Source organism: Phoenix dactylifera, unplaced genomic scaffold (assembly GCF_009389715.1).
Source record: "Phoenix dactylifera cultivar Barhee BC4 unplaced genomic scaffold, palm_55x_up_171113_PBpolish2nd_filt_p 001097F, whole genome shotgun sequence".
In the NCBI taxonomy this organism is placed as follows: Eukaryota; Viridiplantae; Streptophyta; class Magnoliopsida; order Arecales; family Arecaceae; genus Phoenix; species Phoenix dactylifera.
In genome coordinates this window covers 16,136-30,796 of record NW_024068443.1, presented here as the reverse complement: position 1 = coordinate 30,796, position 14,661 = coordinate 16,136, and the positions used below count along the sequence as shown (strand labels likewise).

General features: G+C 39.8%; 1 protein-coding gene across 2 annotated transcripts; it reads right to left on the bottom strand.

Moving 5' to 3' along the window:
• Positions 1-396: 396 nt before the first annotated feature.
• LOC103697432 (protein FAR-RED IMPAIRED RESPONSE 1-like) lies at positions 397-14,407 on the bottom strand. Of its 2 annotated transcripts, none has more exons than XM_039121502.1 (8): positions 13,036-14,407; positions 12,738-12,815; positions 2,279-4,331; positions 2,064-2,185; positions 1,897-1,971; positions 1,763-1,822; positions 1,338-1,452; positions 397-939 (listed from the first exon to the last, which is right to left on the bottom strand). In XM_039121502.1, exons 1-7 carry the CDS (start codon positions 14,131-14,133, stop codon positions 1,339-1,341), a joined length of 3,600 nt encoding a protein of 1,199 aa, XP_038977430.1. In that variant the 5' UTR covers positions 14,134-14,407; the 3' UTR covers positions 397-939; position 1,338. The 2 variants fall into 2 exon arrangements, with proteins under 2 accessions (XP_038977430.1, XP_038977431.1); XM_039121503.1 differs by having other exon boundaries at positions 397-823.
• Between the last annotated feature and the right edge of the window lie 254 nt (positions 14,408-14,661).

Sequence of the window (14,661 nt, the reverse complement as noted above, 5' to 3'; positions counted from 1 at the left end):
TCTTTCCATTCTTTCTTTCCTTTTTCTTCTTCCTTCATATATACTTTCTTTTTCCTTTTTTCCCTTTCTTCTTTCTTTCCTCTTTTATCTTTCTTTCTTCCCTTCCTTCTTCCTTATTTCATTTCTTCCTTCCTTCCTTTCTTTCTTTTTTTTCTTATTCTTTCTCTTCTTTTATATCCTTTTTCTTATTTTCTTGCTTTCTCTCTTTCTTCTTTTTCTTCTTTTCTTTCCTCACATAAATGAGTTTCAAAATCCCACCCCTATCCTGATCCCATTTTCTCATAGTGATGAGATGGGACAACCAGGTTCGCCGGAATTTAAAACATTAGGTAACATTTTATTGCCCAGGGCAACCTTTAAGAGAACTTGAAAGGTGAAAATTAGATCCCAAGGAACAAAAAAATAGGTGCTTGTAGTTCTAGTTAAGCACATGCAAAAGCAACATATTACAAAAAATCACCAAAATGAACTTTTTCCAAATGAATGAACAATATAGACCATCACGCAGCCTCCATGAGTGATCCGTCGGTGAAGATGAACATCTCAAGGTATATGAGTTGTGATTTATTTGTCATGGAAATAAATACAAGTTGCTGACTTCAAGGAGAATTAACAACAAAGTTTATCTTTAGTATACAAAATACAAGGGAAAAGGCTAACGAGCAGAAAAGGGAAATCAGAGCCTTACAACTCTGGAGGGTACCTACTGATCTGTATGCCCTGATTTCTGTATCTTTTGATTTTCAGTTTTTGGCTCCAAATATACCTAGTACTTGCTGATTATGCACCTCTCACATCTGAAGTTTGCTGTACAGAATTTCACCTGCATGCGTCAGGTGGAAGATGTGACAAGATAAATTACAGACATCGAAACAAGAAAATCTTTTCCTTCCATGCTACAATAGACCTCCAACCAAGATTTTGAGGATTGAAAGAGACCTGTCAATATAAGAGAAGCAAGCATACTTCATTAAACATCCTTAGAAAATCTCTGTATAAGTTACCATGGATGGAGATTGTGCTAGTGTTTTGGTAATAGACCTGTCAATACCATCAGATGTACACTTAATCGAATGATTGCCCAATAAGGATTCACACACTGATATGAATTAGTCAGAATTAGGCTTCATGTTTACACTTATGCTAGCTTTTTTTAAAAAAAAAAAAATCTCTGCCTCCTCCACAAGCAAACTATGTTTTTAATAGCTATTATTTACTGTCCATAACATTACGGACAGATGGTTCTTAAATTAATCCAGTTGATCAAAAGAAACAATGGGCCAAAGAACAAAAAAAAATGGACAAGGATTATTGAAATATCGAATAGTGAAACATACATCATAGAAAATCCCACACTGGAATAGCACAGTGCCCTTGATCACCACCCTGGCGGTCGAGCTGGGGATTGCTCCCGACAAATTGTAGGGCATGTATATCAGGAGCCGAGTAACCCTGCAACACATTCTCAAAAGATTATCCAGGTTAGTATAGTCAAGATATTTGAAACTGATACAATAAACCTAAAGGTTGACCACTGCCTGGTGACACTGCCTGACCAAGTAGTTACTCTTCAAATCATGTAAGAGAACACAGGCATTCACAAAGAAAATGGGCACAACTGAAAATAAAGAAAAAGGGAATGGAGAAAGAGCATGCAAACAGGGAGGTGGCGACACCTCTCAAGCAAAGGTACAGTGCAATAGAGCAATTTTACTAAACACAAGTTAATGAAACAAGGATATTATGTCAAGAACGTAATGACCTGAGTCAAGTGGGCACTGCCATGGAATGGTTGCTGCTGTAAAGCAGAAGCTGGAGAATCCTGCATTATATATAAATACATTAAAATCCAATGATAAAAAAAAATGTCCGATACATAGTTCAATCTACACTAACCTGACCAAATTGGGTCAAGGGATGAAAACCTTGGGTTGTGCCAAGTCCAAATTGATGAGCAGTTACATAAGGACCCTATGACCCAGAATACATAGAGTACTTAAACATTTAATACAATGTAAAGTATAATGTTAAAGTCCCATTTATCCAAGCAAACCAAAATTCACCTGCATAAAATGATTTGGTGCAAGGAACTGATTAGAAGGATTTCTTGGTTGAGAGGGAATCGTGTTTGGTACTACATGTGGTTCATTGTCCCTTGGTGCAACTTCCGCCTCCTCAGGTTGTCCTATGACCAATCATTTTATAAGCCAACTTAAAAGCCTACATGAACTTGTAAAAAAGGGATGAACATATAAAACTTTGCAAGATATACACAAACCTTTCCTGATTTTTTGCCTTTTGCTTATCTCCTGCTCACTTTGATGTCTGCGGCGTACACCTCCATTATTCCTCTTTCTCCCACTAACCTTTTGGGTTTCATTGTTTCTATCATGATGGACATCTCCACTCTCAATAAGATTATTATGTTGAACCCTTGGGGCATTATCAAGGGATGGTTTTTCAAGAAGCCTCGCTTGCAAAATTTGCTCAACTTGTTCAAGAAGCTGATCTGATTGGTTAACCATTAATGTAAATGTGTCCTCGTTCCCTGCAGCCCTTGCTGCAATTTTATATAATATCCGGCAAAGAGAGCTATAACGATTTAGTTGAGATGTTCTAGGGTCACCATCAAGCATAAAACCATGACTCCCTTTGATGCTTGCAGCTTTAGCATCCTTTTTCCACCTCTTTAAAATATATTGTGGTGGAAGCTCTTTAATATTTTTAAAATCAAGTACTTTCAGTGCATGACAACACTGAATCCCAACAGACTCGAACTTTCTGCAGCTACATATGACAGAACCATCTGATGAGTCAAACCTAAGAAAGTGCTCTTTAGTTTTATCCTTGACAGTAGCCTCATAATCAGACAATGTTCCAACCTCACCACAACTGTAAACCATGCAATCCATGAACAATTCAAACTCCCTTCTGAACATTTCAAACACTGCAGGTGTATATTCATTTGCAGCCTGCCACAACAACCTCAAAGGAGGTATTCTAGGAGTACCTTGATTTGCATGATAATCAGCTTGCACTTCTGCATATCGTCGCTCCTCTACTAACATCTCATATAGTTTAAAGAATTGTGATAGATCTTTTTCTGAGTATAAATATTCCTTTAGAACTGTACTTAAAGTGTCCTCTCGTAGTGTGCTTTTTATGTCTGCGCAGAATACATGCTGGCTATATGCCAAAGCCCATGTCTGCCTTTCCTCATATAGTTTAGTCAACCATTCATTATCTTTGAGATTGTATTTCTCTAGCATGGAGTTCCATGCTGCAAGGAACTCTTCCTCATCCTCAAAATCATAAATACATCGGCTGAAATCATGCACAAAAGTTTCAGAACCTTCAAATACACGGGCCAAGTGCTTGACAGCATTTTGGTATATTTGCCACACACAAAAATGATGCATTGTACCTGGACACACAGCAGCTATTGCATCGCTTATAGCTGCACATCGATCGGTCAATATTGTTTTTGGTTGTTTTCCACTCATTGCAGTTTTGAATGTCTCAAACAACCATTTAAAAGATCCCACAGTTTCATCATGCAGGAATGCTGCACCAAAGATAACAGTTTGCTTATGATGATTAATGCCAATGAATAGAGCAAATGGCCTACCATAATCATTTGCTCTATAGCTTGTGTCAAAACAAACCACATCACCAAAATAATGATAATCTATCATGGACTTTGCATCTGCCCAAAAGACATTTGTCATTTGATCATATTCATCAACTTGAATGGCATAATAGAAAGAAGGATTATCACCTTTCATCTTCTGTAAGTATTCCAACAAGGCTCCTGCATCTCCCACCTGCATGTCCTTTGCACGCTTCGCTCGCACATAATTTTTATATCCAGCAGGAATTAGACTAGCCTTTTGGCAACCTATAGGTTGAACCTTTGTTAACAGCTTCTGAGATTTTAACATCTGAATATCTAATGGGGCTGCAAGCTGATGGTTATGGTCAGACACAAATTCAGTCACACGATATTTACCGCTCAATGTGATTTTGATAGCCATCCGTGCAAGGCAACCAGTTCTTGTTTCTGGTCTAGGTCTCTTTGCCTCATTCTTTGGGCGAAATCCCTCTCTTGAACATACATACACCCTTGATCTAGTCAAATTTCTGGCAGATCTATCCCACCAACCTTTACGGACGCTGAAACCTACACTTCCAGCATACTTGACATAATACTCATAAGCTTTATCTTCATTTTCAAACACCATACCAACTATTGGCACTCCTCCAGCATTTGCAACTACTTCTTCAGGCAATTCTGGTTCTTCTTCTGCCCGTTCCTCCTGTCTATTCAAGGTCTAAAACAACTCATCAGGTTTAGGGAAAAAACATAAAGAGTTCACAAATAAAAAGCATTATATGAATGAAATATTAAGAAGCATTAATAAGATGACTGACGCAGAAAATCCCACTGCTGATACATCTAAAACAACTATTTAGGAACCTCTAAAATGCAACACACACTTAACAATTTATTAAACTGATGTACTAGTCAAAGTATCAATTATTTTTCCAGTACAATCAAGCTCCACAACAGTACATCAAAGACAATCACATGGATGAAATAAAAATACAGTAAAACATGGCATACACAGCAGACTTTAGAAAAATAACAATGTACCATAAAGAGTTACTCTACAGGATGCACTAGCTAACCATAAGGCCATTCCTCTATCTATGGTATACAGGCAAAGTCAATACAGGCGGAGTTGCAGATCTTGAGTGTACCATCTTGCATTTATCCAAGAAAAAGAAAAAGGCAGAAGGTTCATCTGAAGATGTTGGCCAGATTCATCTCATGATACACATTCAGATTATTAGGGTGTATTTTCTCCAGCAACTGAATGGAATGGCCAAGTTTGCCCAAATCAAACTTGTCTTCATTTATTTACAATTACAAGTTAGCAGAAAATTGATAGTTAAACACAAGCTAATTAATATGCATGGTGAGAATATGATGATTAACCAATAAAAAAAAGGGGAGTCCCAGAACAGACCCATTTCTTCCCATTCAAGCTGTGTAGAAGCTAAAGTGCAAGAAATTAAATATAACCATAACCGTAACTACCAAACCTTATCCCAACTATTTGGAGAAATAGCATGCTAGAGTCTAGAGGAAGGCTAGAAACTTCAGCCTTGTAATTAAGAGCCACGAGCTTTATCCCTAAACATAAGCATGTACAAGTAAATAAATATAAGAACAAGGTAAAAGAACTATATTCATGAATACAGTAGGAAAATGACAGGGTAATGGTCCTATTTAGAGGCCCATAAAGATATGGAACTGAATAAGAAAGACACTTTAGTATTAACTAGAACCCAGCACATGTGATGCATGTAGCAATATATAAGAGTAGAACCAACATGTGATGTACGTGATTAAGAAGGAAAAGAGGAGACATGGGAGCATAACTTATGGTACAGTGAGAGGGGGAAAAACTTGCACATGTATAGCTTTCTTTTTTCCTCTTCCCAGTGGCATTGAGACTCTAGATGTCCGCCTATAGATGGCAAATCAGCTATAAAAGTTAGGCTGCAGAAAGGAAATCAGCTACAAACAAAAAAGTTCAATCACATGGGCGCCTCTCATTAAAATAGTAGAAATGAAGTATTTGATGGATCTATGATCCCACCTAACATTGGCCAAAAAGAGGGATAGGCAAGGTATCACGGTTATGGGAAACAGTAAGATGGATAGAGCCATGACAATTGATTGAGAACAACTGTGAGCGCTGTAGAGATGTAAAGACAGAAAAAGAAGCACTCCAGGGTTTGGGTTATATTTACATTAGGTCATGGACAATGTGATGCACATGAAAGGAGGCATCAATGGCTGTGACCACCTTATATGATTAATTTTTTTCAACTGTTAATGTAGAGTAATAGATATTTCAACTGTTAATATAGAGTGATAGATACACTTACACTTAGCTAGTGTTATTTTTTAACCCTACTCTTTCAAAGGAAGAGTTGGAAGAAGTGGAGATGACAATGAAAAGAAACTTTTTTTTGGTCATCATATGACTAAATAGAAGATGCACATATGCATCATCATGATGGGGTAAAGCTGGAATGGAACCCAATATAATGTAAACTGAATCAAAGATCAACTCCATTACAGGCTAGATCTAATTTAAGATAAGATGTGAGTTCTATGTTGGATTGAAAGTTTTGAACTAATTTCTGATCTTTGTTCCTGAAAATCAGCAAGGAGAAACATTAGAATGTTCAAGTGGCAATTATACCAACAAAATGGAACAAACAAAGGGTTCCTCAAGCTCAGTAGGGAGACAAAATAAAGAAGAATAAATGGATGGAAATAGAAGTAAACCAGATTTATCATTAATTTCATAATAATTCAAAATTTTGGAGGCAGCCTTACCCATAAATACATAGTCCATGATAACTTCTTAATCCTACCAAAGATTGTTACTTGTCAAATCATCTAGGCAGAATGCCTAGACAGCTAGAGAAGTGTTTGAGGCTCTGAGTGACATAATTCCTAAAAATTATTAATTGTATGTATTTCATGTATAAAGAGTCAAATATAGTGCACAAAAAGGATAACAATGAATATCATATTGATAACTTGACTCAGCTTGACCTACTTGACTCAGCGGTTAGAGTATCGCTTTCATACGGCGAGAGTCATTAGTTCAAATCCAATAGTAGGTAAAACCCTTCCCCACCCACCGCCCTCGGTTCCCGGGATCACTAATCACTAACAGAATTGGAAGCTTTATCGGAACCAAAATCAACTTCGGCTATAGGATGGGAACTGTACCTGATGTCAAGTTCAGCTCAAGACGGTCGCTCAATTGCACCTTCGCGCACCATTCTTCTGAGCTGCTTAGCGAGCGTAGCCTCTCTTCGTCATTGAGAATTTCTTCTATTCTCGACCGACCCATTGGCCTTTGCCATCGCATTTTCTCTCTTTCGCGCTGCCTGCAGAACGTAGTGTAGTTCCTTTGTTCTTTTCCAAGCTTACAAGTAATCCAGATATGGAGATGGCGACTAGGGTTGCTGTTTCCATTTTTAGATACTTTCAAGATCACAATGGATCTACGATAAGATTGTTTATTTACAATTACAACGGAATGGTATACAAAGTCAACAGATCTCAACTAAGGAATAGTATTTAATGGCTACACAAACCGTTGAGGGTAGTTCTAAATAATAAATTTCTCCAACTATTTGTGTTATGAAATAATGAAATCTTTAATTTAACAAGTAATAACTTTTCTATTAAGCAATCTGAAGTATCTAAAACTAAATGGACTCAACTTCTTTCTCTCTTGCACATTTTTTTTTTTTTACTTAAAGATATAGCTAATTAAAAAATCGATGTTTTCAATAAATCAACAGCCTGAGATGAAGGCAGCCCCTAGGCAACGAGGGCACCAACCTAGGCACTTAGGCAACCGCCTTGCTTAAAGGCTTAGAAAGAAGCAGGAACATAGGCATTTGGGTCATCAAAGTGCCTAGGCAAGACCATTTAGTTGCTTGGGCAGCTACCCGTGACAACCTTGATCTTAAGAAACCCAAATTTGATCTAAACCATTGGTATAGCTAACCTAACCCTAGCCAATGTTACATGGACATGGACACGGACACAGGAATCACATTCTAATGCCCGAGTCTCTGACTCAGCAAGATGAAAAGGAAAAGATAGGGGATACGTAGAAAAAAATAAATAAACAAATTTAAATAGATTCTTTATAATATTATAAATAAAAATATTAAGTGGATTATTAAAACATAATATTAATAAGAATACTAATTGATTGGAAGAAATCATTTTCTTTTAAATTTCTATATTTCAAAAACTTTTGATCAAGATTCTTTGTTAATATTTCTATGTATATAAACATCACATAGAAAGTTACAAGCTGAAATACCACCCTCCTATTATTTCTTTACATCCGGAAATATGTAACCTTTTTTATTTTTAAAATAGAAAGATTTGTAATACTATGATATGAAAAGGATATATTGGCTTTTTCCTTAAACCTTTGCAGGCAATATAGGCTTTTGGCCATTAGAAACATCAAGATCCCTTCTAGACAAGGATATGGATTTGCATCGCATCATTTCTCTGTTCCCCTTCCCCATAGCAAGGAAAACAAGCGGCGAAGGAACCCTTCGATAGGGAAATAGAGGTGGGCGGCATCGATGTCACACTCTTTTGTTCATTCTCATCCCTTAAGCAACAATAGGGAAGCAGCCTTCTCTCTCTTGCCTATTGGATTTGGCAAGAAGCCATGTTGGACTCACCTTCAAGAAAGTCTAATTCTTCGCAACACCTAAAATCTTGAAAATGTCGCATGTGGTGCGTATTCCATGTGTTTCACATGTATCAGCTCAAGAATATGTGCCAACATGGCATTTCAAAGCCGGACTCGCATGTCCAAGTAACATTGATCCTATCCCTCAAACAAAAATATGACATTTTTATACCCCCAATCACATCACGAGACCTCCAAAATAAAATAATTTGGTCAAAACATGTCACTATGTGGACCTTGCATCTCCAGTAGACTTGTGTATTCAAGAAAAATTATAGTTGTGATTATACCTAAAATAAGGGGAAAATCCAAAAAAAGACATCCAAAATTCAATTTTAAACTTAAAGCTCATCTAATCCTAAACCATCTACTTTACATCATAAAAATGGCTCTATTAAAGAGCCTCGGCTCCTTAGCAAAAAAAAAAAAAAAGAGCCTCAGCTTTGACCTAACTAGATATGTGATGCTGGGAGGTCTTGAATGCACCCTTAAAATAAAAGAAATGAAGAGGATGCCGATGGAACCGATTGTGGTGAGGTAGAAACTGTACTCCGGCATGTACAACACGAGATGTCGGAGCTTAAACAACGGCAGCAACAAATCCATGCACTGATTAGCTTTCGATGAAGACGGACAGTTGCTGGAGGATGCACGATGGGTAGGTCTATCTCTTCCAAGACCGAATCACCATCTTGGACAGCTACCAAATACAACTCTCACATGCACCCACTAACAAACCCTACGAATCCACCCAAAGGGAGGAGAGAGAGAAAGAATAGAGAGGAAAGGTAGCCACAATTCACCAATTCAGTACCTCAATTACTCCAAGACACCTAGGAGCCCCCAAGGGTACTTATAGTACAATATAAACCCTAGGAACTTTTTCCAAGTTCGGCCTTCTCCAAGTCTAATATAATTCTAACTATTAAAATTTTTCAATAACATCAAAGATTTTCAAAAGGAAAGTTCACTAGCATCAGAACTTCCTAAAGTTTACAAACTTAAAATTTCCTAAATAGATAGTTGGTGCCCAATGTGGTACTCAAACCCACACATCACCAAGTCAAACCCTAGACGCTCCGGCATCACCATGTCTAGTAAGTCCTCAATAGAGAATTTTTAAGGATGGTACAAATTGTGCGTCATGATGTTCATCCCCAAATGATGGTACTGTCTCTTACCTTTTGCAATATGAATCTACTTCAAGTAACCTAATATATAAATTTTGAGTCTATTATGAAAAATGTGGAGGAAAGTGGACCTTGATGTTTTAGAAACCGAACTGGACTAGCTAATTGAACCTCATGAACTGTCGATCAGCTAAGCCTGCAGTGCAAATTAACCCCTGAAACTTTTTTTATAATAATGTTATAGTTTATGAGAACTGCTCAGACTAACAGTTTAACCAATGACCGGTTAAACTGTTCTGATTTTCAATGAACTAGCTAGTTCTCTGTTGATACAAATCCTCACTTCTCACCAATTTTCAGGTACGGTTCTCCACATCACCTTGAGACAAGCCACTCTTCTCCATAACACCTCAACACCTTAGATCTTGAGGCCAACCTCAAGCCAAACCTCTCTTTTCCCCTCGAAATTCACTTGGCATGGTGGTGGCCAGCCAAGATAGTGAAAAAGGGAATATTGGATAGGCATCAAAGAGACTGTGAGTCCAACCCTCACTCCGTGACACCTTTCCTTCTATTTCTCATATGAGAATATGATGATTGGGAAGAGTGGTATAGCTTCATTTTGGGCTCTATAACCATAGAAAAAGAGAATATGTCTTCATTTTGTCATGCTTAGATGATTAGGTTGGGGCATTTTGGCAAAATTATCAGCATCAATGGGTCAAGGGTCTTGTTGGCGGAGGCCTGAGGGGCCGAGTCAACATTGGCGGAGGTCGGATTGGCCAAGTCAGTCCTACCGCTTGCCAGCGTGGATGTACCGGTTAGTAGGTGGGTTATACCCCAGGTGGGGTTCCTAAACCCATGGCTTGGTGTCGCTCAGTAGCCGACTCGAGGCGCTGGCTGGTGCGGTTTAAGGAAATAAAGTAGCGCCTTCACTATCAGCAGTCGCTTTTGGTGTAATGGTCAGTGCTTGATCCTAACAACTGGTATCAGAGCCAGAGGTCTCGAGTTCGAAACCCGGACATCGCGCTGGGAAGGGAAGATTATTGGCGGAGACCTGGGGGCCGAGTTAACGTTGGCGGAGGTCGGGTTAGCCGAGTCAGTCCTGCCGCCTGCCAGCGTGGATGCGCCGGTTAGTAGGTAGGTTATACCCCAGGTGGGGTCCCTGAACCCATGGCTTGGTGTCGCCCAGTAGCCGACTCGAGGCGCTGGCTGGTGCGGTTTAAGAAAATAAAGTAGCGCCTTCACTATCAGCGGTCGCTTTTGGTGTAATGGTCAGTGCTTGATCCTAACATGTCTCTAAGATGAGAATTGAGTTTTCTCTAACGAAGTTTAAAATGATGGCAAAGTAGCAATTTGGGAAGAGTGCAAGGGTAGAGTGTGAGGGTATATTTCGAGAGATGTAAGACTGGGAATTCAATGGATGAGAACTATGCATCCATAAAGAGATTGATAGGGGAAGGACTTACTGGTTTCTTCAATTTCTTCTTGAAAAAAGGGGTCCTTTGAACGAGAAGGTGGGCATATTAAGATCAGTATGTAAACAAACTTAGCATGTCACCTTATGACAATGTGTGAATTGCATGAGTATCAACATATGAAACTTCAACGATGCAGAAAATAAATACAAGAAACTCTTCGTGGTGCAATACAATACGAAATTCCTTTTTCATTTAACTATATATATCTCAACCGGACTCTGTTACATACTGTAATACTGAAAAAAGACGTCTCCAACAGCTTCTGAAGACAACACTAGAACTTTCCTATATTATTTGAGACCTATAGTAATAGATCTTTGATGATTATTACTTCAAGAGCTCTGCTGTTTACCCCAGCCCTATACAGCTGCAATCGTCCAGCAGCACCAGCAATTAGCTCAATCTCACTATGAGCAGGCACAAAATATACATGGCCCTCCATAACCATTTCTTCATCAATTGCAGATATCATGATATCATGCATTATCATTAAGTCATGTGTGAATGCAAAAAGCACTGAAAATTGCTATTAATGTGATGAGTATAAATTAGAAGTTTTTAATGTTTTTCACATACTTCTAATTATATGTTCTTATACTTTTATTAATAATTAATACGCCTATTATGTAATGATGATATCATAGTTCATTTCCAAACGATCTGACAGTTGAACTAGTGACCCTTACCCGGTCATTTTTCCAGTTCGAAGAACAATTCAGATTTTAAAGCAATGGCAGGCCTCACTTAGTCACTTATATTGTCACATGATTTTCACCTGACAAATAAAATGTCACATGGATACTCATGACATCAGCTTATAAATACAACTCAACTCAGAGCAATTTCTAAGATTAAAATGAAAAGAAACTTAAGCTCGAGAAGCTAAAAGTAAATCTTTGTATTCCTACAATCATTTGTAAAGAATCAGAGCAATATTCTGCCTTAAAGGAAATTGAAGCAACATATTTAAAGAGGCGAATCATGTTTTGTTGAGCACATTTAAAATTATGTATTACTTTGTTAGTAGGAATATTAAACTCACTTTTATGATACCTTATAAAGTTCGATCTCAAAGAAGAAAGAAACAACCATAACTTATCTTACACACAAAAGAAGTTATCATTACATATCGAATGATGATAATGATGGAAATATGGTCAATCATTTGTATTTCTACAGATCTTTGTCATCATATCTACATTTGATCCTTAAGAATAGACCAATATGATGACACGAAATAGACCATATGAGAGTAAAATAATTAATCTAGTAGTCATACATAAAGTTGAGATGTTAATATTTGTGAAATCACTTCCATACTTTGCCCATGATTATTTGATGCCTGATTAATTTAGCTGTCATTCCTCACTTGTATACGATAGTATAGACAGTCAAGTACCTTGTGTTAGTTTATGGCTTATCATTCCAAGATTTTCATTTGGTATATATTTTAAACCAACCACTGTTGCCTAATATCATTATCAGCAACAGCATGCAAATCCAAGAGGCTTCATAGTGTTTGGGACCTATTTAATGTGCCAAAATAGTCATTCTAATAAAGTTGACCATTCTTCAGTATAAAGCAATCTTGATTTCTATTTTTGCAAAGAAAAAGGGTTACCCACAAGCATGCTAACATGCAAATGCAAAGCAGGCACAACATTATATTAGGTACTCTTTGGCATGAATCATATGAAAGGTTTAAGAGATATGTAGGTGAGAAAGAGGCAGATGGTAAACATTTCTCTCAAATTTCAGATGCATAGCATACACTCTAGATTTAAGACTTCCAAAAGAACAAATATTACCTGCATCTCTTCTTTACTAAGAAATTTCCCTCCAGCACCTCGCTGCCTTCTTTCTGCCAAAGCTTGCCGGGAAGGAATCTGTAGAAATGCATACATGAGCTAGTCAAGTAAATAACAAAATTTTGACAAAACAGAGTTACATTCAATTGCATATTTAATAAGCATTCCTAAGATCTTGTAAAGAGAGAATCTAATCTTTATTCATTAAACCAAATTCTATACGACCAAGATTACTTTTTTCGCCCCCCTAATGCAGTGCATCTGTTCTCAATAGGCAGTAGGAAATTTGAGAAAGTACCTTAATGGATCTATCCACAACTTGTCTATTGCTCCTCTTCTGCATGTACTTGAGAATTATATCCCTCCTCTCCTCGTGGGTGTAACGTGACACTCGTATCCCAAGCTCTCTCAGCAACCGAGATTGAGCAGGATTCGATACCAAGGGTACCTTCCCACCATCCTGGCCCTTGCCCGCTACAGCTGAATCCTTTCTGGAATTGATCTCTGTTGCTGGTTCTTTTGGCGTCATATCCTTCTCCACGAAAACTGCTCCTTTTTTCAGCTGACCACTCTGGACCTCCCCTCCATGCTCATCACCAACTGCCCCTGCCTTCTCAGTCGAGCTCTCAACCTGGATTACCTCTACCACTTCACCATCTTTCTGAGCTTCTTCTGCATTTTTTTGGGCTCTCTTCTTATAAGGACCACGCTTTCTCTTCCTCGCAGCACCATCGGCAGCATTTCCATAAGGAGGATAACTCCCCTTCGAGCATAAGAACCTCTGCATGATCAAAATCCGATTACCCCTGGACCGCTTCCCGGAGCCCGTCTGTGCCTTGAACCCCATCTTCTCACCGTAAGTACTATAGTATGCCTTCGCCGCCGAGATGGAATCGAACTCCATGTCCAACCTCGGCATCAGCCCGCCGCCGGCGAGCGCTCCGGCGGGGTCCGGCGGCGGCTCGAGCGGGTGGGTGTGCTCCAACACGACTCTCGACACAGCCCACCTCCCGCTCTCCTTCCTTAACACCTCCATCATCGCCCGGCACCTCTCCTCCCCCGCCGCCCCGCCGCCGCCGCCGCCGGCGGCGGCCGCTGTGGCCCCTCCCTGCCGCATGTAGAGGTAGTTCCGCATGATGTAGGCCACCCGGAGGGCGTACTCGTTATAGAGCATCTTCCCGGCAGGCGGCGGGGCATCCTCCTTGGGATCAGCCGGCGGCGCGGCCAACTCGCCTGCATCGATTCCCGCCGGCTCTTGAGCTCTCTCCTCCGTTTCCGCTCTTTCTTCTGGAGGCCCCTCCTCGGTCTTCTCCTCCTCTTCCAGCTCCCCATCTCCTTCCTTCGGCTCACCATCCTTCTTCGCAGCCTCCTCCGTGATCTCGGAGATCAGCACCATGGAGGTGGAATTCGAGGGTAATCGAACGGAATCGAAACCCTAGCGTGAGAAAGATCTGAGCTTTTGGAAGCCTAGTAGAATTTGAGGGCGGGAAGGAAACGTTTTTTGGGGGGGAACCCTAGAGGGTGGCTCGTGATCGACGGGGAACTGCGGCAAGAGTTCGAGGGAGGGGGACGGTTGATTGCTTCGCCAGGGAGGCGGGGCGAGCGGGCGGCGGGGCGAGCTCAGGGCGGAGGAGCGGATCACGGTGGAACAAGCGAATTGTGTCGGGACGCGAGTGGAGCGGCGACACGTAGCCACGGAGGAGTGGGACCCACGGGAGTACGTTCTATCTTGGTGGCGTAACGAGGCACGTGAATTTGCGTACGTGTCGAGAGATGACTGGGTGACCGGTGCTGTGATCAGTTTTCGGTGGCCGGGGGAAGGAAGATGAGCCATTTGCCACGTCCACCAAGAATATCCCGAGATCTGCATGAACCCCTTGGTTTGGACACAAATTCGAAGAAAAAAACTGTTTGAATATTCCAA

Bases quoted from the DNA above. Each gene is read 5' to 3' on its own strand.
- LOC103697432 (XM_039121502.1), bottom strand. From the start codon at position 14,133: ATGGTGCTGATCTCCGAGATCACGGAGGAGGCTGCGAAGAAGGATGGT. The intron at 4,332-12,737 runs GTAATATTTGTT...GAGTTGTTTTAG, and splicing joins TTAGTAAAGAAGAGATGCAG to ACCTTGAATAGACAGGAGGA. The intron at 1,823-1,896 runs GTTAGTGTAGAT...TATATAATGCAG, and splicing joins CCTTGACCCAATTTGGTCAG to GATTCTCCAGCTTCTGCTTT.